Source organism: Leptosomus discolor, chromosome 2, assembly GCF_034619465.1.
Source record: "Leptosomus discolor isolate bLepDis1 chromosome 2, bLepDis1.hap2, whole genome shotgun sequence".
NCBI lineage: Eukaryota > Metazoa > Chordata > Aves > Leptosomiformes > Leptosomidae > Leptosomus > Leptosomus discolor.
The window spans coordinates 53,515,883-53,542,962 of record NC_141392.1 but is presented as its reverse complement, the minus strand read 5'-3'; the positions used below and the strand labels follow the sequence as shown (position 1 = coordinate 53,542,962).

Genomic DNA, 27,080 nt, shown 5'->3' with positions numbered 1-27,080 from the left:
CAAAGAAAACTAGTTTATTGTTAATTCCTTAGGAGGCTTAGTGTGACACTTGAAATTTAGGGTTATGGCAATGGCCCAACAGTGGAAGTACTTCATCAGCTCCCGTAATTTCCAACACTAACAGTCCATGTAACATCCCTCCCACCCCCCACCCTTACACTGGCTAAAACTCCATCTTAGGAGATGACAAATCCATAGACCATGCAAATCTCACAATGGAAAAAACACACATTTGCCTTTGCTTTGAGCTTAAACCCAAACCTTATGGCACCTATGGCTCACCAGTCTCAGATCTAACGGTAATCCATTTTATCCTGTCTACAGCCCTCACGCAGTCCACAATTTCATCACTAAAAATTGCTCTTCTATTCCCACTACACCCCAGCCAGGGGACTTCTGAGTCCCAAGCCAATCTCCAATTCTAGTTTTTATCCCAGTCTTGCAGGATCCAGCAATATATCCAGTTTTTCAGCCTTTCTTTTTTGATCTCTCAATGCTAACCCTAATCTGAACTAGGGCTTTTGAGGAAAGAGCAGGAAGTCAAGCTTGCCATTTTCTGTCATCCTTAACTTTAATCTAACACCCAATATTGACAGCACAAAATGGATTAAGGCAGAACCTGGAGAAGAAATGGACTGAATTATTTTTAAAGCTAGTATTTGGCACATCAGAGTCTGAAGAACAATTTTTTTACTGTTCCACATGATTTACAGGTCTAAGAGGAGGTACTAAAAAGCACAATGGAGTTCAGGTTTGCCTAAGGGTACCTGTGTTGCTGTTTTTTCCTTACATTGGGGCCTAGACAACAGCCAGGACTTAAACTATCAATCATGTGTACTGTTGGATCCTGCTGTTTCTTAGCTGGGACTGTGGCTGGAACACAGAGAAGCATATGGTTTTACACAGACCCAATGTGCTGGGGTGCTTTTAGGGCTACTGTCAAGCTTGAACTTGTAACAAGTTCATTGTTACATTCTGTATTGTCCATAATACTAAAATGAAGGTGTATGGTAAAGGGGTAACGTTTGAAAGCCAGTTACGGGATAGGTTATGGGTAACTTGACTGTAAGGCTGAGCAAAAGCAAAGATTAAAAGGTAATGCCCTGTTCCACAGAGGCAGCAGTGAGGGCTGGTGCCAGCAGAGATGCATGGAGGACAGCCAGAATTCCCTTAGCTTTGGTTACGTCTGGAAAAGTGGTGGCATATCGCTTACGCAAGTTCAATGAGGATCAGTGAAAATGAGCTAAACCACTCTTAAAAATAAATTTGGCAGTACATACACTCCAGTGTGTCATCACCCCTGAACACAGGAAACAAGCAGCCATCTTTTGAGGCAGGATTTCTTTTGACTCATTGAAAGGCCTTCATCCTGTTCCCAGAACTTGACCTAAATAAAGTTACCACTCTGTTTCTGTCCTTAAGTGCTTCTGAAATGGCTGTATTCAGACAAGGACGGCCCTATAAATGGTTGGATTGCATCCTCTTTCCCCGTCATTCTTTGCAAACCCTGAATGTTGCTACATGTAGGAGTTGCCAAATTACAGCCGAAAGGGCAGAACAGAATGCATGCAGTTGGGAGCCACGGAATCTTTTTTAAAGCTTTCTAACCTCCCCCAATATTTTGCATTTCTGGTCTCACCACAACTGGCTGCCTGTCTGCAGAGAAGATACAAACATCATGGGCACTTCAGCGTTCTGCACATGTGGCAGTTATTTTGTGATGTGTTTGCTGCGCTAAATTAAGTCTGGGCTCTCAGGAGTAACAGCAGTAGCTTCATTTAACGAAGTGATAACACTCACTTGCTAAAGTCAGCATACATAACGTGTAGCCTTTTGCAGCCTGGGAAAACCTGGCATTTACCTGCAGAGATAATTCTTCACACTAGTCCTAATTTTAAGAGGCTATCTGGGGTAGGTATGTTATAGAAGACTCCGGGAAGACCCTCTGCCAAGCCGTGAGGTTCAGACTGGACCCCCTTGCTTTCTGAACCTCCTCTCAGAGGAGTCCAGGTGTGGCTGGATCCAGTCTTAGCTCCCGACTGCAAAGAAGAGTTTGGACCCTCGGTTCTGCCACAGAGTTGATTTGTTTCAGCTCCATCTGGGACCCTCCGAGAGGGACCATGAACAAAGAAATCCATGGGCAATTACACCCTCACAATCTAAGTTCTCCCGTCACACCACAGTTCAGTCCAATAACAATATTTGGGTCTGGGGTCCTTTTGTTCTTCGTTGGATGCTTTTTCTGTCTCCAGCTTTTCCTGCCTTGAGGATGCAGCATCCGTTAGGAATACGGGCGCCCCATTTTCCACAGGACACAGTTTCTGCCGAGAGTGAGGCTACCTCATTTTTCCCGGGATGCAGCTGCCGAGGCCTCCCTTCGCACGCTAAGCACAAGTTCAGCATCAGGTCACCACTTGTGGCCTAAGGCTTCAGTAAATGGAGCTGCCCGGGCTGAGCCGGCCATGCCAAGTGTTCTGCCAAATGGCACAGAGCGACTCGTTCCACGCAAAGCTCACTTATTTGAGCTGAAGGACTGGTCTGCCTTAACACATGCTAATCGAAGTAAAACAAGCTTCATTTCAGCCTAAATTTAAGCGATGTCACAATCAATTCTAATATTCTACAAGTAAACTGTTTTAATCCCCAACAAGGTACTGCCCTAACTCCCGACCGGTAGCTGCAAGGGAAGGCCCCTCCGTTACGTCCGTGCGGCCAGGCAAGCCCCGAAAAACGCTCGGGCCGAGCCCTGACGGAACGGGGCCCGGCAGGGGCGGGGCGCGGTCGGGGTCCCGGGCACGGCGTCCTGGCACCGGCACCGGCACCGGCACCGGCCGGAAGTGCGGGCCCGGCGCGGCCCCCTAGCGGCGCCGCGGCCCAGCGGACGAGGCTCCCGTCAGACGGAGCCCGCCGCCGGCCATGCTCTTCCGTTTCGGCGTGGTGCTGCCGGCGCGGATGACGGAGGGCGGCGGCGTCCTCCTGGTGGCCGGCTCGCGGCCGGAGCTGGGCGAGTGGGACCCGCAGCGCGCCGTCCCCATGAAGCCGGCGCGGCCGACCGCCGCGCTGCCAGCCCAGGAGCCCACGCTGTGGCTGGCGGAGGTGGCGCTGCCGGACGAGGACGCCTCCAGCCCCTTCTGGTACAAGTTCCTGCGGCGGCAGGGCCAGCACCTCCTCTGGGAAGGTAACGGACAGGACCCGCCCCGCCCCTCCCTCCAGCTCCGCGCTGTGGGGCTGGGGAGGCAGGCGGCAGCGGTCGGTCGCCCGGGCAGTGGCTGGGGTGAGGCGGGCGGGAGCGGGTCGGGGCCGTGCGGGTCGTCCGGGCGGGGCGGGGCGGCTCGGCTCGGCTCGGCTCGGCTCTGTTCTGCGGGGGCGGAGCGGAGGTGGGAGCGCTTCTCCTCGAGGGAGCGGTTGCCTTGCTGGCGGCTCCGACAGCGCCGCCTCTTGCCCGGTGCCCCGGAGCATCGCCTGGGGCTGGGAGGGGTGTCCCTGTCAAACGGGCTGTACCTGAACTTGTCGCTGCCGGGCGTCGGCCGCCACCTGTACGGGGAGGGCCTGAATTACGCTTGCAGGTAGAACCACCTAGGCTGTCGTGATATGACGTGAGCACTCGCTAACAAAACCGTGTGCTGGAGGAGCGTGAATGCAGAAGGAAGCTGCTCTTGTGGGTTGGTAAAAGTTCTTTGAAACAGTTTCATTATTTTTTTATTATTTCAGGCATCAGTTGGCCTGATGATTTGTTTTCTTTCTTTCCCCAGAAGTAAAGAGCTTAGAATTTCCTATTTATGTGTTAAGATGTGATTTGTTACTTTATTTCAGTAAGCTGAAATGTCACGATGACATTTTGAGGCTGGTAAATCATACTGTCAGAATTGCTGAAAAAAAGGGGGAAAAGTTCTATTACAGCTTTTCCAGTCATCTTGTTGTTTCAGTAGTATTTCCACCATCATTTTCTCCTGTTCTTTGTTGTCAAGTGTTGAATAACTTAGTTTCCATGTGCTGTTCTAGTATGTTTAAGTATCTGAAATAAAAGGGAACACTCATATGCTTGTGTGCTGAGTTAAATAAAGCTCTAAATACACCTTTTGTCACTGAGGAATGGATCTGACTCAGTGAAAGGAAGACAGATGACTAAGTAATTTGTGAGCATTTTTTTTTAACTTACAAAATAGTATTCTAATCCATATACTGAAATAACACATTGTAGAGCATTTGCTCTTCACCCGTTTTAAGAATACATAGCACACTTTTAAACAGCCATTCTGTCATATAGACTAAAACATGCATGTTGTCATAGCTGTTGCATTTGTTTTTTCTTCTTTATACTAATAAAAGACTATGTGTTAATAGTACATTCACAGAAGTTTACATCATGAAGTACTATTTACACCATGTGATAGTAATTGTTTTATTTAGCAGCTAAAATAAATAGTATATTCTGCTTGTTTTAACCATTTTTTTCTTTTGCAGAAATGCAGAAAAGTGAATTTATGGAATAAAAAAATCTTTGCATCTGTCCAAGGAAGCAGAATTTGGTCTCTTTCGAAGGTGCCAAGTTGTACATAATATGCCAGTGATACGGGTATATAAAGAGGTCCTCGCCACTCAGAATATAGAAATAATAATAGAGCATTCCAGTCTGTAGAGAATCTGCAGTTGTAAGATGATGGTTACTGTCTGGTTTGGAAGTAATGGTATCTCAAGGTATTTGTCTGTACCTGGGAGCACATTTAGTAAATGTCGTCTAGTAGTAAACATGCTCTGTTTTGGCAGTAGTGCTGCTGATGCAGTTTTGGGATTAACCGGTGTGGGATTTTGTGCTTGTCATTGTGAATGCTCAGCAGTTTGAGCTTGTTGCTTAGCTAGAATGATAGAAAGCAAACAGACGTACTATCCAGAGCAGAGGGGTTTTTAATTAGTCATATCAACCATTTTTTTTCTAAGTTGTTATAGGAAAGAACTAAATTTCCTTAAACCTTGAAATTTATTGTTCTTCATGTGTTACATGAAGGGAGCTTAAGGATGTTTTTCCATCCAATAATTAAGCAGTATCTTGCAGTCTTTTTTTTGTGATACATAAATGCCGTGCTTTGGCTCTTTAGTATCCTATGTGCTTAGAATTAAAATGTGCTTTGGGAGACATTTAGCCGTTACAGAACATCTGCAGTTCTGAAGACGTAGTTATGAGGGGCAGAGGAAGGTGCAGAATGATACTTGCTCTAAGTTTGTCAGTTGAGGCAATTGTCTGTAACGAGAGAAACTCCTGCCCAATTATGGATGTCACATGTTTACATACATTGGATGTGAAATAATGTGCCATATTTAAGAAAATGACTCTCAGATTTTTTTTATTAGTATACTTCCTGTGAGAATTTCACTAGTAATGCATATTATTTTTTTAATACTACAGTACATGCTGCATCATATGCTTTGAGTATAAATTTAGTTCATCCTTACAGCCATTCCAATGTAATGGGGAAACTGAAAGGTGACGTGAGGGTATTTGTTTCTGTGGGCTAGAAGAGTTAAAGTCACAGGCCAGTGTTCTGTGGGTTTTGGGTTCTGCCCAGTGGCCTGGTAGGAAGCCTTCAGGCAAGGCTTGGATTGTGGGAGTCCTGCTGGCTTGTTGCTTGTGTCTGGAGAGAACTATTTCCTCTGTCCACGATGCGGTGGGAGAGGAGGCTCGTGCTCCTGAAGGGTCAGGTGCTGTCCCAGGGTGATGACGCTGGCCTGCATCCAGGGCTGGTCACTTAAAGCTGTTGCGCTCTTCCGGCTCAAATCGTGTGATTTCCATATGCGCTCTGGTGAAGTGAGATTTCTTCAGGGCTGGTGCTTTACTTACCTGCCATGAACTCAGGTGAAAGGCCTGTTATCCAGGAGGGTTTTTAACTATGCTACAGTGTCTGTGGAAAACAGATTGGTTGTATTGAGCTTTAGAAGCTGGGAGTAGGTTTACCCATTAGAAAAACTGAATGAATGTGTATAACTTCCCCTCCCCCGCCCCTCCAGCTGCATCCTATGTGTCTTCTTATGTACTTTCTTTTTGATGTAGTTCTTCAGAACTGGTTTTATATCTCTCTCATCTTGGGAAATAAAAATATACTGTGCCTGCTGTCAAAACTAAATAAATACAAGATAAAACTTATGCTGGAATTTGTTTTTGTGAGTTGATGCTTGAACACTCATCTCTGCCTTTATCCCCTTTACCCTGGTCTAAATAAACTGTAGGTACTATACAAGATACATGTTCCCTAAAAGGACAGAGGAGTTACTAAGGGTATGCCCCAAACTGTATTTTGAGGTGATGGAATACAGTCTGTTGACACCTTACATTTTGAGAAGGGGAAAAAATACATATAAAAGATTTAAGCTTATGTTCTAAAATGTTGATCTGTTTTCACATAACCATTAGCTTGATGTAATTGGTGCTTGCTTGAAGCTTGACAGATATCGTGTTATCAGTTAAAGGTGAAAAGCATGGTCAGCCTAGTAACTTGTACAGGTGAGCAGAGCCTTATTCCTTCAAAAATAAAACCCCTAGTTTTGGGGAGGGGGAAGGAGGGAAAAGGTGGTGTCTTGTTTGCACTTACCTGCTGCTGGTTTTCCCTGTGGTTTCTTCGGAGCCCCGAACAACCAGTACCACACAGTTCGATTTAGACGCAGTCAGGTGACGCAGCCTGTGGCTTGATGTGTTTGGCTTCCAGAATTTCCAGTTCGTGCGCCTGTGAGCTTCTTAGTTACAGTTTAAGGCATCTGTTGGACAGCATACACTTCTCATGATAGTTCAAGAAGACTAGTACATTTATGGAGTGATAAAGGTTTTCATAATATTGTAATATAATTAGTGGAAATACCAGAAGTAAAATTTGATCATAGCTTTCAAGAGTCAAGCAGTTGATTGACTGAAAACATTTGTGACAGTGAGGCACGTTAAAATTTCATTTTTAAAGTGTCAGTGTTGAAACCTAAATCGATCTTTCTTCTTGGCCTCAACTCCATGGAACAAAATGGGTATAATTCCTTCTTTTAAAGGGGGAGATTCTTTAAAGGCTGTGTGGGAAGCTAATAACCTAGTTGCCATTTGCATTGGAGAACAGAATAAAAAATATCTGGGGCTAAGCCAGAGCAGGATAAAGCGAACTAAAAATTCTTTGAGGTCATTCTGGAGAAGTACAGTTGAATGCAACATTATTTTTCTGTAATGCAGGTGCAGCTCTTTTTCTTCTTTCACAAAGCTATTCTACAGGTCCCCAAATTAGGTAGCAGTTCTATTATTAAAAAGAAGAAAACAAAAAATAAAAAGAGAAACTGGAGAGGATAACATTTCTTCACTCCTCTTTTAATGCAGATATTTTACGGATTATTGTTCCCACTGGGTGTCGCCATTTTCCCTGTATATAGTCAGTGCCTGACTAGTTTCTTGCAGCTACTTGCACATTTCATCAGTATTTAGTGTAAGCAGTTCTGCTTTTGAAAATAATCCACGGCTTTACTTGCTTCCCCCATCTCAGACGGGTTCTGAAGTAGGTAGTGACTAGGAAGGGAAGGTAAAGCACAATTGGATGTTGATTGTTGAATAATTGTGCATAGTACGCATGTTGTTTGTGCAAGGCTGTTGCTTTCTGGACAATGCTAGATCCCTTAACACCTTTCAGATGTGAGGAAACTTTATGAGTAAAAGTGGGTAACTGAAATCTACTACCCAGTACCTCTTTAATGATTGGAGAGAAACTTTAAAAAGGGCTCCTGGTGTTTTGTTATTCACCCCCCTCAAGACATATACTTAGCGTGGATTATGGTATAATTAATTCGTAGCAAGATTTTCATCACTTCTGTCTGTGTGTCAGCATTAACCACCTTATACTGAGCAGACTGCTGGAGATCAATAAAACAGTGGAGAGTTGCCCATGAAACTGCAAAATTAGAAGAATAAAACCAAGTATGTACACACGCATTCCTCTGGATTTGGCAGGTATGTGTCATGTCCTACCCACAGAGATAATCAGGGGCCAGCTCTGACTGCTGTGAGAGCCTAATTAAAGCATTTGGGGTTACAATGGTAAAGTGGCAATAAATGCAATTTTAATGCAAATACTTTATTTATTTACCATTTTCCCCACCCTCCACTTCACTCCCTGTCCTCATTTCCAAATAACAGCAGCATGCAATATGGGATGAGAATTTATTTTCAATGGTGAGAAGCACTGAGAAGTGATAAGTAAAGTAACCGGCGTGGTACTTTGGTTAAGATTTTGCTATGGTTGATACTTTGATGTAGCTTGTTTCCTGCCTGCAGTTCAGTAGTCTTTCTGGTAAGGTGGAAAGCAACAGTCAGTATTATCCAGTACAATGCCACAGAGAGTTTCAAAGCAGTTACAGAGACTGTATTACTTAACACATTTTGTTGCTGTGGGCCATTATTCTATCATCGGCATTTTCTTTATTCTTATTTCCACCATCTGTCTGAGAAGAACCTCTTTTTTACATGAGCTGAATTCCCTTTTAGTTGCTTTCTCTGGCTTAATCTACATCATTAGGCTGGGCGTTTGGTTAAAAACTCCAAGCATGGTAGCAGCTCTCACTGAGAAACACCTGTGCCTAAGCAGACCTAGAGAGAGAAATAAAACACATTTTTGAAATCTACCTTTAAAAATTCTTATTTTCCGATCTCTGATTTAAAAAAAAAAAAAAAAAAAAAAAAAAGAAAAACAGCCTTGTTGACTAACAGCATTAAGTGCTGAGGAGGGCTTGCTTGTAGTTCTAATTCTGGCATAATTAAAAAAAGAAATCCATAAAAAGAATCCTCTTAGGAGTAGACTAACAGACTAAAAAAACTTCTAATTCAACATGATTTTAATAGATTTAAAACTTGTTTCCTTGGTTATATATGTCAGCCTTACCAAATGAGAAGTTGAAACAGTCTGCTTTAAGTTTGGTAGAAAATACATGCGTGGTGTATGATACAAATGGTCTTCTGCTTTTTGGATGTCTCTTGGGCTGGCAAATGCAAGGACGCATTTCTGAAAATCAAAGCAGTCATGATGGAGTTAGTGAACTAGGCAAATTAACAATTTTGCTTACAGTAATATTAGGTAATAAGTAATACAAGAAATTCATTAGTGTTTTCAGAATCTAAAGGGAAGACGGTTTATTGACAGCAGAAAAAATAGCATTAAAAAGCAGAGTAAGTGTACTTTTATTAAGCATACAAGTAAGGGTTGGTACATGACATACAGAATTTGAATGTGTTATTTGGTGCTATTTGTCAGCGATGTAAAAACTAGGGGCAGCTATGCAGGGCTTTGCTGAGACTTCAGGAAGACTCCAATCTAAGAGCCTGAGCAGATTCAAACTGCCAAAATACCTGTTCCAGTGAGGGGAATTCAGCCTCCCCTACCTCTGCTTTTTAACAATCAGTAGCAATTCAGCCTTGGTGGGATTGAGACAGATCCTATTTCAAGACACCAAAGACTGAATTTTGTTCAGACTGGCAGCAGGGAGGCTTTCATGACAGAATCTGGCATAAAGGGTAAGTAAATTTGAATATTATAAGTGTAGTGAAGGAAGTTCAATTAGAGTAGTGTCTGATAATGATGCCATGCAGTAGCACATTCAGATAACTCTGAGAATTGTGTCCAAAACAGGACTTGAGGATTTTCTTCATTGTAATGTTGGTATGAAAGATAAGGAAGCTAGCAAATACTTAATCTTTTAAATCCTTCATTTCTGAGATTTATTTTTTCCATGTTTCCTTTAGTTCCTGTTGTTCTGTTACTATTTTTTTAAAAAATCTTCTATTCCTCAACCCCTCCCCGTCCCTCTGCCCCCAGAGTGTTGATAGTGTTTATGATGTTATTAAATTCTTCCAGGGGAATTTCTAAGCATGAACTCAAGACGTTCATTTACCTTGTTAATGGACCTCGTTTAATATTGCAAATGTAATTACTTATAATATTTAGGCATACTTAAAATTTTGTCTTGATGCTTAAAGCCTGCTGGTTCATGCAAAATTTATGACAAAGATTAAAAAAGTAAGTCTTTGCTCTTACTGATGTGTAAGTAGGTGATCTGAAAATTGCCTGGCGGCTTGCTGCTTGGATTTGTTAGTTGCCATTGAAGCTAGTGTGCGTATCTAAGGTCATCTGAGTAGCCCTGTGGTTTTTCAAAGGTAGACGTGAACTGAGAAACACGCTGACTGCCCTGGGGTTTGGAGGTTTTGGAAGCAGTGTAGGGTCTGGCTGAGGCAGGGATGAGATACACAATGCCTCTACAGCCACTGCTGTGCCCCAGAGTGTCTACACACTTCCCCTCACACAGGAGAAAACAGAAAAAAATTAAAACTTCCACCAAGGTATGCAACATGCCGGTAACTGGGATGGCTGTGGCTGAGCGGTGCACTAAGTAGCTTTGCTGCAAAGAGCTCTGCAGAGATAGTGGAAGAGGCAATCTTATTTTTTTCCTTCTTTCATGGGTTTTTGTTCACCACATTTAATGATGCTGAGAAATTTCATTGACCCAGATTTTGCTCATTATCTTTTAAGATCAAGCTGATAATGTCACCACTGTGACTCTTCCAGAACGTTATGCAATCTGTGTGCAGTTGTCCTCTGTGTCGAGATGAGTCTGTGCCATTGGCAGACTGTTGGATTGTACTCTTTTCATCTCTTCAGTACAGCTGTTATAAAATAGTAACTGAAGGTTTTTCTTTGCATTCTGTTACTGTATGCGATTAGATCAAATTTCAGAAGATCCTCTTCTGGTCCCTGCTTACCTTCTTCCAGTCCTTGATCTTTAGACATCTTTTTTTTTGCTTGCTACATCTTCATCTGTTTTTCGTTTTTTCATTCTTGTCTGTGTCTTACCAGTGCCATATATCAGTCACGTGGAGATCTTGGGTTTTAATCTTTTGTTTGGTTTTTGTGCAGCCGGCTTCCTTTGTATGCCACATTCATCATCCTTTATATGCATTAAAGCAGAAGCCATATGTGCAGTCATGCAGACTTTGAAAGAACCTCTGTAAGGCTTGAGCTGTAAGTGGGGCTGCTGGCTGCTTTCTTCTCCAGCAGTTCCCTACCTACATCAGTGGATTCCACTGCATAACCTCCGCAGTAGAGAAAGCAACAGGTGGGTTGCAGAATCAGTGAGAAACTTTACAATTTAATGCCTAGAAACTTATTTTTATGTTTCTCTTTCAGATAAGCATTTTTGCTGTGAAGAGTCTCAAAGACGGAATTTAAATAAAATCATTCTGGACTTTATTGAAGGAAAAAGAGTGTTACCCTGTTGGTAAACTAGGACCTGTGTCTTCTAATAAACTCTTCTAAATTCCTTTTGTTCTTTAATTAGGAAAGTCGATATGATTAATTAACAGGAGGATCAGTACTGTTCAGATGTTTAACTTACTCTTTTTTATGATTGAATTTTACATGTTTTCAAATGATTATGTATTTACCCTCCCCAAAATAAACAATTAAACCAATGGTTTGCCACTTGGAACAGTATGACTAAAACCAAGATTAAAGTTCAATACTAATTTAGAAGTAGTTTGGGCTATAAAAACGTGTTTCCTGTTGTGTATTGCCCTTTCTCAAAGAGCATTTGTGCTTGTTTTGTTTTCTGCAAAGATGAACAGGTGAGTGGAAAACAGATGTGATTTTCTTTGCTTTACTACTGGCTCTAGGGACAGAAAAGTTGAAACGCTGTTAAAATCCATCCAAATCTTTCAGGCTGCGCAATGTTTTTTTGACTATAAAAAAATCTAAGATTTCACCCAAGTAATTATTTATTTCGTATTAAAAGTACCTGGAAGCCTACCCAGTGCTTTGGTGGTGTGTGCTGTAAGCAACATGTGAGTTCCGAGACCAGTGCTCTTGTTGTCTTGTGAACACTGGTGAGGTGGCACACAGCTGCTGTGTCTGAGCAGGGCGTTTAAATGAGAGTTGTGGCAAATTCCAACTCTGGAGACTGGTGGAGTCATGGGGGGGTTATTCAAAATATCTTGAAGTCTTTGTACAAAGTTTGGGTAAGCTTGGAGAGACTAGTCAGTGTCAGGGGACAGATGTATTTACATCAGCAGTTTCTGCACCAAAGCCTGCCTTTTGGTGAGAGTTCGCCTTGCAGCTCCCCTGGGGATTTTGCAGTGTGCGCTCATGCTCACCACTGGTATGTTTCAAGCAGTTTCCCTCCTAATGGAGCGAAGTCCAGAGCACCCATTTTGTAACAGGCATGCAGAGTCTCCGGCCATTCAGTCTCTGCGTGAGTGGTATGTGCAGGGGACTGGCCAGTGGTGCACACTTTGTTGCTGGCCAAGTTGTGACGTGCACTTGTGATCCTGAAAGCATGTTGGATTGCAGCAAGTTAAACCCTGGATGTTCTCTGTGCAGTGCTGGGCAGTGATGTAGAGGCACCCTGACAGACGTGGTTGCCCAGCACGGTCAGGATAGCCTTCCCAGCTTGTAGGTGGGGCCTTTCCAAGCTTCAAGTACAGAAACTAAACTTCAGCACTAGACCTTCAGTTTTGGTAACTTAACTTTATGAAATGCTTTGTGCATTTGAGAAGTGAGCGATAAAGCTGAGCATAGCTTCTGTGGGGGAGGTCTGCTGTGTCTAGCAGAGTCACTTAGAAAATCCAAAGGTGTGGTGGCATTTCAGAGAAAGCAGATAATGGGAACCTGTGGACAAACTTAAGGTTTAAGTGGAGTAGGAAGTTGATGTGGGTATGAGCGGCTTCAGGCATGACCAGTCTGCATACAGGCAGTCTCACAGCACTTCTGTCTGCACTGGACACTATCTTTTCTCTCTGGTGCCTGAGCAGAAAGTAAGAAATTAGGGCAGCCACACATTTCTGATGTGCTGAAAAGAGTCAAATTCTGCTGCTAGCCAACCACACCAACAGCCCTGGACTAGAGAGTGAGCGAGGAAGTAGTGGTGTTTTGTGTGTGGTGCTGTTGGTCACTGCCTCGAGCTAATACGCTGCCCGACCCGCTGTCCTGGGCATGGGGAAGTCCAGGGATCCAAATCCAGAAAGGACCTTGCTTGGCCTGTTGTAGTGAGCAAAGGGAGAGTAAATGTTTACCATGTGCCAGACTTTTCTCCTGCTATCCTCTGAAAGCTATTTTGTTCTTGGCATGAGGTCTTCCAGTGCTTGTGAGAAGTCTTGGTCTGGCTCTGATGGAGTCATGTAACTCCGCCACACAGGAGATGCAAGGATTCTGCTCCATCGGCAGAGCTAAAGGGGCTAAGATGAGACTAAGGCATGTTTTCTTGGATGTACCATGAGGTTGATGTACTTGCTTCAGACAGAGGAAACTGATGAGGAAAGATTTAAAAAGATAAGCGTGGAAAAGGAAGAACTGAAGGTTACCCAGCTAATGATTTCTGCTCACCACTCAACCTGTGCTTATTTTCCTAACTGTGTACATTCTGCAGATATATTACAGAACATGTAAGTGATGCTAATTGTTTTGTATTTAAAACATGTTTTATGATCTTTTACCTTGAAAAAAGCTGGTTTCATTGGCTGACTTTTATTTTTGTATTAAATGACTCTGGAAGGTAAAAGTTGAGAGAATTCAGTCTTTAGCCATTTTATAGCAGTTCTAAATTATTGATGAGTTCTACATTACTCCTCCAAACTTGTCACCTGGCTCTACTTCTGAAACAGTTTATTTGCATTGTTTTATGGCATCCAAAGCATTATGGTTTTCCTGTGACAAACTGTGCTACCAGAACTGTGAACTGGTACAACAATTTTCTTTTTTTTGGAACTTATTTGTTAAGTATGTCTTGTGAAGCAAACTGTGTCGAGAAGTACTTGTGTATCATTTGGATATTACTGGGTAGTGAGATCCTGATCGTTTGTGGTGATTGCCTTCTTTCATCACTCTTGGAGGGGGAATTGAGAATTCAGCTTCCTAAACACAGTTCAGCAGGATCATACTGTTCTGTGCATTAGTATTTCTTGGAGATGGTAGCACTCTCCCCTTCCTGCCTGAAGTTATGTCGCATTATTTGTTGAATATATATTCATACATGCATGAATACGTATATGTGAATGTATGTTCATATACATTTTGTTGCACAGACATCATAGTTCAATAAGAGGGTTGTTAATTCATAGATCAGTATATAATGTAAGGAGTAGTAAAGAGCCATGCAATTCTCATGAAAAATGTTACGAATGCAAGCTGTTATTGTTTACTTGAGTATTACAGTCAAATGGAAACATACCTTTTGAGATTCCTGTTTGACTGTAGGCCACAGCGGGAAAGTGAGGTCGAGTGGTGCAGAAAAAGCAACAGCGATAAATAACAATTAGAGAAGGAAGCTTTTCAGAATGAGAGTTGACACAACGCCGTGTTTGAGGGAACAAATGAAACAAACGTCTTGTGGCAATGTACTCCTGGCCCCGTTTTCATGTGTGGTTGTAGGCTGGGTAAGGGAATGAATGATGATGAAGGTGAAAAGGTTATAAGGCAAGGAGCTTACTGCCATTTAAGAAGGCAGATTATAGAGAAGGAAGCAAAAAAAAAGAGTCAAGAATTAAAGCTGGAGAAGGACGATGGACAGTAAAACTGGCAAACGACAGAAGTACATTCATCTCAAGCAGCAGCAGTTGGAAATGGGAAACTAGGAAGCATGTGGTGCAACCAAGAACATGAAGACAAGAATGAGGCTTTGTTGCCTTGTAGGACTGACTAGCACCTCGAGGAAAGAAGAAATTGAGCAGGAGGGAGAGATCATAGATTGTGATTGCAAAAATTCATGCAGAAACCCTGGTGAGAGGGGAGGAACAGCTGTGAGCAGTGGAAGGGGCAGTCCTTGAGGCAGCCAAACTGGGTACAAGGGTGCCCGCATACACGGAAAAGTAGGGCTGGGAGTAGCGAAAGAGCCAGAGATCCCAAGAACATGTTTCAAAACTGCCAGGGTGCAGTGAGGGCTGGCGGCTCCTTGGGGACTGAGGGCTGCGGGGGACACCCCACGGGGCTGGCAGTTGGGGGCACCAGGTCAGTCCCAGCCCTGGACGTTGGATGCCTCCCCTGGGACAGGGCTGAGGCTGGGATAGGACCCATGGGTGGGTGGGGGTCAGGATCAGACACAGCCTTGTGATGGCAGGGCAGGGCCATGGTGATGTGCATCAGTACAGACAGTTGTCAGAGAGTAAAACGGGGAAGGCAAGATGGTTATTTGTGGTTGTGAAGATTTTGCTGAATACATGAAGCCAATTAAGTGTCATAAACACCCATAGGTTTCGTTGTGCTGTTGTATTTGTCGATGTATTCTGCTGTGTTCAAATATTGTTTCAAAGTGGTGAGAATGTGTAAACAATTAGAAATGTGAGATAAAAATATAGTGGTAAGATTTGTAGCTTCAGGAGCTATACACTGATCTTGCTGACCTTATTCATCCAAACCATTGCATATGATGCATAATGGTAATAGCAGTATTTCACAATTATGATAAAACGTGCTGCATGTCATCTGGAAATAAGGAGATTGTTTGAGCTTTAGTATTAAATGTTGGTTGCATTCTCTAATCATTGTATTAATACATCTCCCAAAATGCTCTTGCTTTAGCAAGCTTCCCTAAATGTGGTACTTGGAAGCTGGTCATGCATTTATGTGCAGTGTGGAAGTGAAGATGCTCCTTCAGGCATGATTTTACTCAGACATGTTCTGACATCGTTAATAATGTATAAGTGCAACAGGCTTACATTAAAAGCAAGCCATAGACTAGGTCACTTCTAATGTGCACAATAATTCCTGCATGGCAATTAGTGTTACAGTAAGTATGTAAAAATGGGAGGCAGGGGGAGGATATACATGTACTGAATTTTTGGAGGCTAGATAACCTTTTGGTTGATGACACGACCCGATTCAATTCAAGTTGCTTATTCTGGCATGGTATTAAAAATTAGTTTTCTGTACTGAAGCTCACACTATTGCTGTAAGAGAAGAAGAAGGGGTAATGGATATTAGATAGTGGAGAACTGTAAGAAAAAAATTCTTACTTAAGACAAGGCCATTTTAGGTAATTGTGGTCGCCTGCCATTGCAGATGTGACTGTCTCTCTCTGGGTCACTTTGGGCAACTTCTACTGTGCGTGGATGGACTCTGTAAGCGGGACATGTGCAGATGAAGAGTATAAAGCGATTGTTTATTGGTTGGCAAACACAAAAGACAGGTAGGATTTAATGAGCTCCTAGGCTAGGCATTGGCATGTGTCCTGTCCCTGACAGGACACCTGAAGAGTCTTTGCTGGCCAGGCAGCTATGAATGAGATGGAGGATGACCGCTCTCCTCTGCTCCCTGAAACAGATCTTCATTGCTGCCGGGTTGCTGTCTGCCACCTGCTTGCTTTTCTTCTTTGGGATTTGATGCCTTTCCATGTTGGTGTTTTTCCTCTTAAATCCTTAAGCTGGTAACAAATCCAGTGTCACCAGTCTTACCTTCGTTTGTGGTTTTACCTTTCTGATCCTACACAGCCGTACTCTCTGCTTTCTCCAAAGTCTGCCTTGTAGCTTGGCAATTTGCTTAGAAGTAAGCTTGAGGCAAGGTGATGCTGCTGTGCCACGTCAGAGCTAGACCTTGGGCCACAGCAAGCTGGACTGTCCAGAGGGAGGTCACACAGCAGAAACGTTAAACACTGAGGTCACATATTATCAGACATCAAATGAGGAATTTAAATGAAATTAATTATTCTTAAAATTTTAAGTGCCATGGTTGATGGCTGGGGAGTCATACAGCTTTAATCGTTTTTATAAATAATTTGAAAAAAAAAAATTTAGTGCTGAACATTTGCTTTGTGGCAGCGCTTCTGTTACAACTATTTCAGTTGTTAATAATGTGTTACGAGAAAAGTGGTTTGAACAGGCAGCAAACATCACTCCTGGCCTTGAATACTCAGTTCACATCTCCTGCAAATCTTTCAGAAGATCTTCTGGGTACACAGGCTGCAACTGTCTTTTCTTCTGTTCTAGGTAATGGGCCCCATCATGATCGAGGTTCTGTTTACAACCAGAGCAACATAGTAGATGGAGTTTACTGCCTCCCAATAGCACACTGGATTGAAGTCTCTGGACACACTGATGAGATGAAACATACAACTGACTTCTATTTTAATATTGCAGGACATCAAGCTATCCATTACTCCAGGTAAAAGGAAAGTGCAGGGCTTGGTTGGTGTCAAGTATTCAAACAGAAAATCTGTACCAATGTAATGTCAGCAAACTTTGAATTTGAAGTAGTGAATGGTTGTATATGTGTAACAGTAAAGTTTAACAAAGATTCAGCACCTCTTTGCAATTAAATGTTACTTTTGGCAATAAAGAGAGGTTCTGAGTTCAAGGATACCTGCAGCCTGTACAGGTGTGTTAAATTGCATCTGAAAATGACTAGTGGTAATTTATGGATAAATTTATGAGGAACAGTCATTTTCAAATGCTTGTCCACATACGCATGTAAATATGCATGTATGTAATCTGTTTGGGATTACTTTGCTGAAGAACATCTCCTGGGAAACAAAAAGAATATATTCCAGCACCAGAACTGTAGGACATCATGTTATTGCTTATGTGCGGCAGCAACTGCAATTACTGACAGCTGTTATAGATGACTTCTGCTTCCGTGCATGCATTTGAAAAAGTACTAAAACTTAGACAAGTCTTAAAATGTTTGTACTTCTGTGCTGTTCACTTGAGTCCACTGACTCACCAGTGAAGCATCCTGGCCTGAATTAGGAGACAGTAAAGCTTAGAGACGCGGACACTCACCCTTTAGGGCTCCAGGTAAAGCACAGGCTGTATTCCGAGCACCAGTCTTAGCACTGGTGGTCAACAACGTGGCACTGAGGAATTTGGGACCATTTGTAACTTTTCTCCCCATCTCCAGTCATGGATGTAGCAGCAAGTTTGTTGATTGATAATGGTTGCATGAATGCTGGCAGCCCTGATATGCCACGTGCAGCTGGTGGTTGTTACAGGGTAGTTAGTGATCACAAAGGGGTATATATTTCTTGAAGAAATCAAACCACTTCATACTTTCATTAGGTCTTAGCATTGCTTTGTGTGAATTTTGCCAGATGACCATTTCAGCTATGACAACCTCACCATCTTGACTCCTCTGTCTGCTCTTTTGTCTCCACCCTCCCACAGGGTGGGAAGCAGAATTGCCTTTTTTTTTTTTGTCAGAGTTGCAGTGTATGAGGGAAAGATTTTCTTCTCTTGGTATCTTTCGGAGTAGTACGGATTTGTAAATACTGTTAGGCATATGTAGGTATTCGCGCGGCTTGGTACCTTTTTGCTGAGGCCCGCTCAAGCTATATAATACACCTGACAGTGTGTACTGTTATCTGTATCTTAAGCATCCGTTTCCAACATCCTATCAGAGAAAAGATCTTGTTTATTTCAAAGCACAGATTTGTCAATCCCAAATAATCTTTGCTTGGCAGAGGAAGTTTGTGAGAAAGAACAGCTATCAGAAAGAGAATATATCTAAGTACCAAAGGGTAACTTATCTTCCTTTCCAGAGGCAGCGGTGATCCATTTAATACTGCCTTATCTGTGTGACTACATGTTTCCAAGATTAGGTAAAAAGCTGCAGATTTCACTAAAGAATATTTGGAGAAAATTTTCTGAAATGTGTAGTCTTTTCCAGGTGAGGATCTCCTCCTCCATTCCACACTTACACATACATACCTTCATTGCAAGGCAACCTTATATGTACATCTTCAGTAAGTAATTCTTATCTCATTTCTTTGAGCTATATTAAGTAAGCATACTCCATAACAGTCCTGTAGCACAGTTATTTTTAATACTTTGAAGATATGCAGTCTTAAATGACTTTTTAATTATTAACAGTTGGAGGCAGATTCACCATTCTGCTGGTTACAACAAAGCACCCCAAAATACTGGCTAATTAAGATTTTTTTTTTTTTTGGCAGAGCAGCTGAAGTGAGCTGATGAAAATGCCTTTACTTTGTAATGGATTTATTGATTCAGAAGAGTACTATGGAGATTAATACCACCAAAAAGGAAAAAAAAACAACCCTACAAAAACCCCCCAAAACAGAAGTGAGGAGCCAGTGCCTCTGCTTGTACTGTTAAAAGCTCAGTGTACGATCAGCTCGTAGTTGTCCCGCTAAGGTTGCTTTTTTCCATGCTGTGATGGAGGCAGCAGTACTGCAGGGAGCTTTATGAGCACAAATTCTGTGTCCTGTCACCAACTGTAGGATCTTTACAGAATGGTGGCGGCTGGAAGGAAGTGATTTATTGATGAAAACTTTTGAAGTCAGCCCCTTCTCTGCATTGCTCTATTTATTAGTATTGCCATATGCGAATTAGCTGGAGAGGAAAGTTTATCTCTGTCAAAATGGCCTCCCATGTGAGCCCTCAGACTGGTTTTACTTGTTTGTGTAATCACAACAATTAGAAACAGTTGCTCTGAGCATTCCTACCACCTTGCTGCTTCATAAAACACGCGCTTCAACTTTAAATGGACTGCAGCAGGATGAGAAGAGCCTGATTCCCGCTGTTGCCAAAAATCATTCCGAATAATGCTGAGGATGATGGCGATGCTCTGAGGAATCAGATTTTTCTTGTTCAATATAGATGTATTTGCTCATAAATCAGTGAATTTATGTTTAAACTTTTGTTTAGAGAACTCACTTTGTGTTGGTCATTCAGTTTGGAGAGTATATGATGTGTTTTCTAACCATAGCAGGAATTGAATTAGGTTTTTTTTAAGTGTGGAGCGGAGCTTGTGCACAGCTATGGCATCATGACTGATACCTCCATGGCATTAGTGTTCATTTGTTTTGTATATGTAATAGCACATATCACTGAAATCTGGTTCAGGAAAAAATAACGGTCCCTTTCTCTTTTGTGTTAGGTATTACTGCGATAAGATGCCTTCAAATTGCAGGAGAGTTCACTTAGGACACAGTATTTTTCGAAAGCAAATTAGAGTTATTGTAATCTTTTCTGGGAGAAGATGACTACAGAAAATTTGTAAATCTGGGGCATGTTAGCTCTGTTTCAGTTCCATCTGTGAAAGATGGAACTTCCTAATTCATAGGTGTTCTATACCTTATTATTTATATAAAACCCCCTGCAATTCTCAGAAGAAAGGCATTGCATAAGAGCAAGAGAGGGAGTGACACCTGAAATTACAAAATCCTTAAACAATATGTTGGAGACAATGGTGCTTGATGGCAGAATTAGGTGCTATGGGAGTGATTATCACTGAGAGGAAAAGCCGTCTAGTTACAGTTTTCTATTTTCAGACTAATTTTAGGTTCCCAAATCCACCCCTGATAAGTAGTGAGTTCTCATAGTTTTTGCCTATTAATTTGAATATGACGTGTGACCACCACCTCTTCATTTTAGGACATACACTTCAATGCCACACGTGTTTCAAATATAGTGTCTTCATAACTGTAGTTTTATTCATTGTGTGTGCTTTTTGTGAGTCATATTGCTAAATCTGATGAAGAAAAAACATTTGTTACATGCTTTGCATGTAAAATTTAGCTAAGCTGGATTCTGTAAGCGAATTCCTCGGACAACAAGGATAGCTGATCTCTAACTGAAGTATTGTTGTGGCTGCCAAACATTTTAGAGGAAAATACACAATCAGCTTTAAATGTAAAAGAATGTAATGGGGGAGTCACTACATGAGAGTAGCTGTGAGTCCTGTCAACGGTTTTTTGAGATACGGTTTTTATAGTAGCTTTTTTGCACTTAAATATTAAGGCTATTAAATATTAATATTTCATGTTTATGGAGCAGGTGGGATGTTCCTGTAGCTGGATATCATCCAAAAAATTGTCAAGTTGATGAATGTGTTGCTGTCATCAGTGTTTATGTCCCTATTTTTTTCCGTAAGACAAAATAAAGCAGAAGATAAAAAGAAAATAAACCCTTGTGCTTGGAAATACTGTTTTTGTTTGTTTCTTGATGGTTACAATTTAAACTTAATTTATGGTGCTTTGTATCTTGTTGGTAGGACGGTTTCCTTCAACACTGCCATGGTAATGTAGGTTATAACCTAAGTTAATTAAGTGGGGATGATCAGAAGAGTCACATAAAATATATGCTCCTGATTTTTACTAAAATGTTAATGTAGATAGGTGAGTGGATGAGGAACGATCCAGGGCAAAATCCAGATGCTTCTTGTTTACCTTCTGGAGGCGCTAAAGCAGTGTTTTGCTGATGAGCACTGAGTTTCCTTTTGTCTGTAGCAATTCTCCTGTGAACAAAATGGGCATTTACTTGATTGACATGCATCTTTAATTGGGGTGCAGAACAAGAAGCTGGTTGAGTATATTTTTGTGTGAGAATCACTGGAGAAGGGAAATAATGTAGCTTCTGTTAGCTTATTTGGGTCGTACGAGGCGCAGTTGTTGCTATTTGAATGTTAGAACTCTGCTGGGATTGATGAATGCAAAGATAAGACTTAAAGATATCTGCAGTAGGACTCAGCTTGAGTTTAAGACAACTAGATTTGTATGTCTATATACAGCAGTTCAACTCACTGGTGACTACATGTTTACTTTAGAGTGAACTGAAGAATTGAATTGGTCTCCAAACTCCACTGACGATGTTGATGAGATCTCTATTGATTTATAATGAGATGTTAAACATCCTGTCTGGTTGCTTGAATGTTGATGTCTAGTGTCATTTGAGATGCTCTGGAGTTTAGTGTCTGGCCTCCAGCTGCTGCACTACAGGAACATGGTTTCTTGTAGCTCATTGGCCGTGTCTGTGAGCCCCATCCAGGTGTTCCAGATGCTATAGGACGTCTCAGATGTCAGTGGGAAACTGTCCTTAAGCAATACATTGAGCATTGCTGTGCCTAAAGACACCTGTTTGTAGGCTAGGTGCCTTCGTCATGATCTTGTATCCCATCCATAGCCTATGTTAATGAATAATGTCCATCTCAGTTCAATTCAGAAGTCAGAATTATTACTTTGAATTATGCAATGGGAAAAAATACAAGAGGAAGTGCCTTATTTTGACTTTTTAAATTATCTTCTGACTTACTGGTTTTAATTCATTCACAAAATAAATACCCTTCTGTTTTAAGTGTAATTCTGAAGTAATTTTTTTTATTACTGAATTATAAAAAAATCTTTTGAGAGGAAGCTGTCACCAAAAAAACCCCTAGAGTGCAGTGAACTATGCTACTGTAGTAGAAAGCTGAACTGATACTTTATGCCTACATTACGAATTAAGAGAAGAGGTGATGGTGTCTACAGAGATTACCATAATTAACATTAAAATCTGAGAACTAGCTGTCCCCTGTGCCTAAAGAATACTTGTGGTAACAATGTTAGAGAAAAGAATATGAAATAATTAGCTCTGGAACAAAAGTCTTCGATTGTATTCTAATAAAATAATCCTGATTAAAAATACTTAACATGAATAGGAGTTTGGCCTTTGATTTCAGTACTTGGGGCTCTAACTGTAGAGTTAGCTGACCGTTTTGTGCATTAAATAATGAGAATATTCCAAGCCACATTTTGTGATAGGTTTATCCCATAAACTAGGACATTTGACCACTCATTTGAATTTTGGTTTATTGCACTGAGCTGTAGTCTTAAGCTAGTAACAACGAGGTCCATTGTTCACTTACCAAAGGGAATCGACTTTTGTAGAACTATTTAAATATTGTATTTTTTGTCCCTCATATATCTTCATTTTTTTCTATATCACACTCAACTGGAGCTGTGAAACCCTTTTACTAGTCTCTGCTGTGAAGAAAATGGTTTTCAAGTCAGTGTTGGAAGTGACTTTTAAGCACTTTTAAAATTTAAGTTATTGAAAATTGTGGAGGAAATAGCAGCAAGAGTGAGAAGACAAACATAGTATGAGGTCAGAATTTTATCCGTTTTTAAAGTCCTTATTTGTTTACGTTTATTTAATTTGGATGTATCTCTCTATTGGATAAAAAAATACATTTTTATTCCACATTTGTTGCCCATCCAGCCAAGTAGTTTCTCCTTTCATGAGCTCCCCACACTGCGCCTTCGCTAACAATGGCTAAAAGCTTGAAATCTGGTTCTACTTTTCTAAGTTTTGTGATTTTTGCATGGGCAGGATGGCACCTGGCTGAGATAACCTAAGCCAGGCTATCAGAGAGTTAGCTACAAATCCCCGTCCCGTGAACTGTGCACCGGAATACAGTTAGGATGCGCCAGTGGTGCAGTCACAAACTGTGGTACCTGTGTAATACTGTGGATGAACAGGATCGAGAAAACTCACTTCTTGCATTTTGTTTTTCTGACCATTAGCAAATAGCTGTTGTCAGCACAGCCCTGGTTCCCTCACCGTGACCTACCACCTCAACATCAAAAGGAGCTTGAAATTGGAACTCCTGAATCTGAGCTACTAATTTCTAATTGCATTTCATGTGAGTGCCATAGTAACAAGCAAATCTGACATTTAAGTGGGTGATGTAAACTTTTCAAGAGCAAAAAGCCATGGATATTTTAGATTAAAGATTTTTTTCATGACTGTTATCAGTGTTTGACTTCCCAGTATTACTTCTACCTACAGTGACTGTTAAATCTGATGAATGGCTACTAGCCAACATACTGCCAGGTTTGTTGTGTACTATAGTGGCTGATGGAGTGGTAATTTAACCAGTGGCTGAGAGCTGGTAATTTAACCACCTAATTTTTAAACAGGGAGTGGGTAACAGGACACAAAAATACTGTCTACATTGGGATGACACTGTTGAAGTAATGACTGATGAGTGGTAAATTATCTCTGTAAATATAATAAAATTGGGGGAGGGAATGATTTTGGCAGCAAATGGGACTGAAAACTAGCGAACTTGTGAACTATTAATATTTTTATGTCAGTGACTTTTCAAATGGCAGGCATCATTAATATTCACCAGCTCTTCTGAGAGTTTTCTCCTCTTTCTATAAAGCCACAATGTATGTTGTCAGCCTTATTGATAAATTAGTAATTTTGAATAGTTCATATCTATATAGTCTAAACAACATTTTATAAGTGATTTAATGTGGAATTTTACATTGCTTTAGGTTAAAAAGCAATTAGAATAATTCTTGATAGCAAATAAGGGCAAATCACACTGATATGTGGATTTCACTTTTGATGAAAAGCAGTGTATTTCTAATGAAACAGAATATTTTCACAGTTCAGAAATTACTGAATCCCCAGAGTAATGCCTAGCACTCATCTGTACTAGAAAGACATGGTTTCATGGCACCTTCATTACATCTTGTTTTCCTTTGTTATACTCCTCATGAAGGAAGGAAGGGTTGTGAAGTTCTTTCTGTTCCTTACCACTGCAAAGAAAGATAAAGGAAATCTTTTGGATGTTACACATCTGAAAGAGTTTGGTAGTTTTTTTCCCCCTAATCACAGTCTGAATCATACTCAGATGTAGCATCAAGGCCCTTCAAACTGCCCTGTGGCTCAGCCAAGGAAGAACCAGTTGGCTGCCCTAAACTTTGATGGCTAGGGAAGTGGTATGGATATGCAATAGCTTCCTGATAGTGTTGCAAAACCCCTTAAACAATAAAGCCCCCTAGGCAAAAGCTTTTGCAGCAACAAAGCTTTTGATGTACTTCCATCTCAGAAGTTAATATGATTTTATCTGTCGTGGGGGTGAGCTGGACTTCATGGGGCCTGCGCAGTGCCACTGCTGCGCTGTCAGTGTGCGCGTGGAAGCAGGAGGAGGAGTGGGACCACAGCAAGAGTCCTGGTGCTTGTAACACCACCGCATTGGCCCAAAGCCCTGCAGGGTGGCAATTGTTAGATGTGTCATTCCTCTGGAAACCAAATAATTAACATGTATAAATTATTCATGTGAAGTACATTGAGCATGGCTGAATGTGCTTCTAGTCAGCTCAGTGAATTTGGCAAATTTTTAATTTTTTAAAAAATAATTTAAAAAACCTGGTAGGATGTGCACAGCTGAGTTGGAACAAGTGTTGTGAGATGGCAGAGGGAGAGAAATCTGCAAAGACCGGCTGCTGCTTTGTGGAAGCAGCTGCCTTTCATTCACATGCCAGGAGCTGGTGGCTTGCAAGGTACTTCAGAAGAAAACCTGAAAAGAGGGTTCAACTCAAACAGCTGGTAATTTAACCACAGAATTTCTAAACAGGCAGCGGGCAACAGGACACAACAAGCTAAAGGGGAGCATAGCATGCTGTCTGGATAGTCTTGTAAGTTTTATCTAGATTTTTTTTCTGCATTTTTCTTTACCGTTCTGCCATTCATATGGGTCATTTGGAATGGGTGTTTGATTGAGAATTACATATTTAGAGGAATGAGTCTTTAGTTAATAAAATGGCAGCAAATAGAGACTGGCTGTTGATGGCAAGATGAACGCCTTTCATCAGCTGGATGGTAATGTGTAATGATTGCTTAAAGCCACTGTTTCTCTTTAAAATGGATCTTTTCATAGCTGTGTCTGCACAAAATTGTTTCCTTCTTAAGAAAAATTTACAGTTCTGTGTCATTCTGGGAGCAAAAACCAAAAGGAAGATTGAGAACCCTCCATGAAAAAACCTTGAAGAGTAAACATACTTATTTGTTCTGTTTTTCTTTGTGGGATAAAATAGCCAAATGTTAATAGTCTAGTAAATATGAATTTTATGTTGGGTATCACTGTTACGGAGTGAAAACTATTGGTCTTTCTGTTTTACTGTGCCTCCTGGTCCCTTGTCTGTATTTCTTCTGGAGGTATTCAGCCCTTTTTCCTGCCTCTTTAACATTCAGGCTGTCAGCGAAGGAGTAACGTTCTGTCTCCATTGGAAAGCAATTTACCAGTGTTGCTGGCTGTGAAAGAAATTGACTGAGATTGTGAAATCCTGGGCAATTTACTTCACAGCCAGGACAACGGGGTAGGGACAGCATCACTCTTTCACCAGACGATGTCTCGCAGGTATTTATTTCTTCTTATCTTTTCATGCATTTATTAGGTGCCCTGTAATTGCTGGCATTTCTTAGTATTGTTTATCTAAAGATAGCAGAAGCTCTTTTTCAAAAGCAGAGATTGTGTACTCAACCCTATTGCTACTTAGTTTACCAGGAGGGAGCAAATTCAGACATTTTGTTGTTACAAGAACTTCACTAAGAGAGCTCCATAATTTGCAACTGGTGAAACTGTTGAACTAGGGACTTGTGTTTGCAGTGTAGACCCACTCTGCCTACCCTTCCCGTGGTTTTTCACAGGCACAACTCCTAGGGCAGGTTAACCCAGCCAGCCTGCAGCTGACTTAGAGGAAAAAAAAAGCCTCAAAACAAGAGAGTTTTCAGTCCCCAGACGTGAAAGGTGACACCATCAGATAGTTTATTACCAAGCTGGTTTGGTGTTTGCTTGTGCAGTGTATGCTGTATTTCTGAAACAGGTAGCCTGTAAATCAGACAAATCTGAAATAAACAACTGCATAGTTGTTTCAACTCAAATGACATGGGAAGTGTAAAAGATACTTCAATTAAAACAGTAGCAAGCTGAAGCTATTAAGTTATGAATTCTATCTCTGTCTTCAATAATTTTTATAAATGCTGAGAGATATAAATGCAAGTTTTCATGCTTAAATGCTCTAAATATTTATAAGATAATTTAAAAAAAGATCCTCCATATAAAAATATGAAGAATCCTATTTAAAGGATTAAAAATTATTTATTAGTAAGGAAACTTGCATGTAGTTTCAGTTTCTTTGAAGTTTGTCTCAGAAACCTAACTATTTTATTTCCCAAGAGTGAATAGAGATTATAAAATTGCTGCTGTATTTTCCATATATAATTTTCTTTCTGCAAGAAACAAAAAACAAAAAACAAAACAAACAAACAAAAACAAACAAAAAAAACCCCAAAAAACCCAAACAAACAACAACAAAAAAACCAACAAAGAAAAGAACTGTGTTTGTCTTCCCAGGGAACATATTAAGAGACTGAACTGAAAATCTCTTGTCCCTTCCTTTAATGCTTGTACTTCGGGAAATTTAATTTCAGGGAGTCAGGTACATAATCCCTGCTATTGTTCAGAACTTTAATGTATGTCCTCTTGTGAACTATGATAAAAGTTGAGTCAAATGTCATAGACATT

The 27,080-nt window shown here is 41.1% G+C and overlaps 1 protein-coding gene across 1 annotated transcript in view; it reads left to right on the top strand.

Annotated features, from left to right (window-relative positions):
- Positions 1-2,916: 2,916 nt before the first annotated feature.
- The window catches only part of EPM2A (EPM2A glucan phosphatase, laforin), a 39,941-nt gene continuing 15,777 nt past the window's right edge, over positions 2,917-27,080 (top strand). The window contains exons 1-2 of the mRNA XM_086461078.1: positions 2,917-3,178; positions 16,973-17,147. Coding sequence (XP_086317204.1) covers positions 2,917-3,178; positions 16,973-17,147 — 437 coding nt within the window. The remainder of the gene's footprint in view (positions 3,179-16,972; positions 17,148-27,080) is intronic.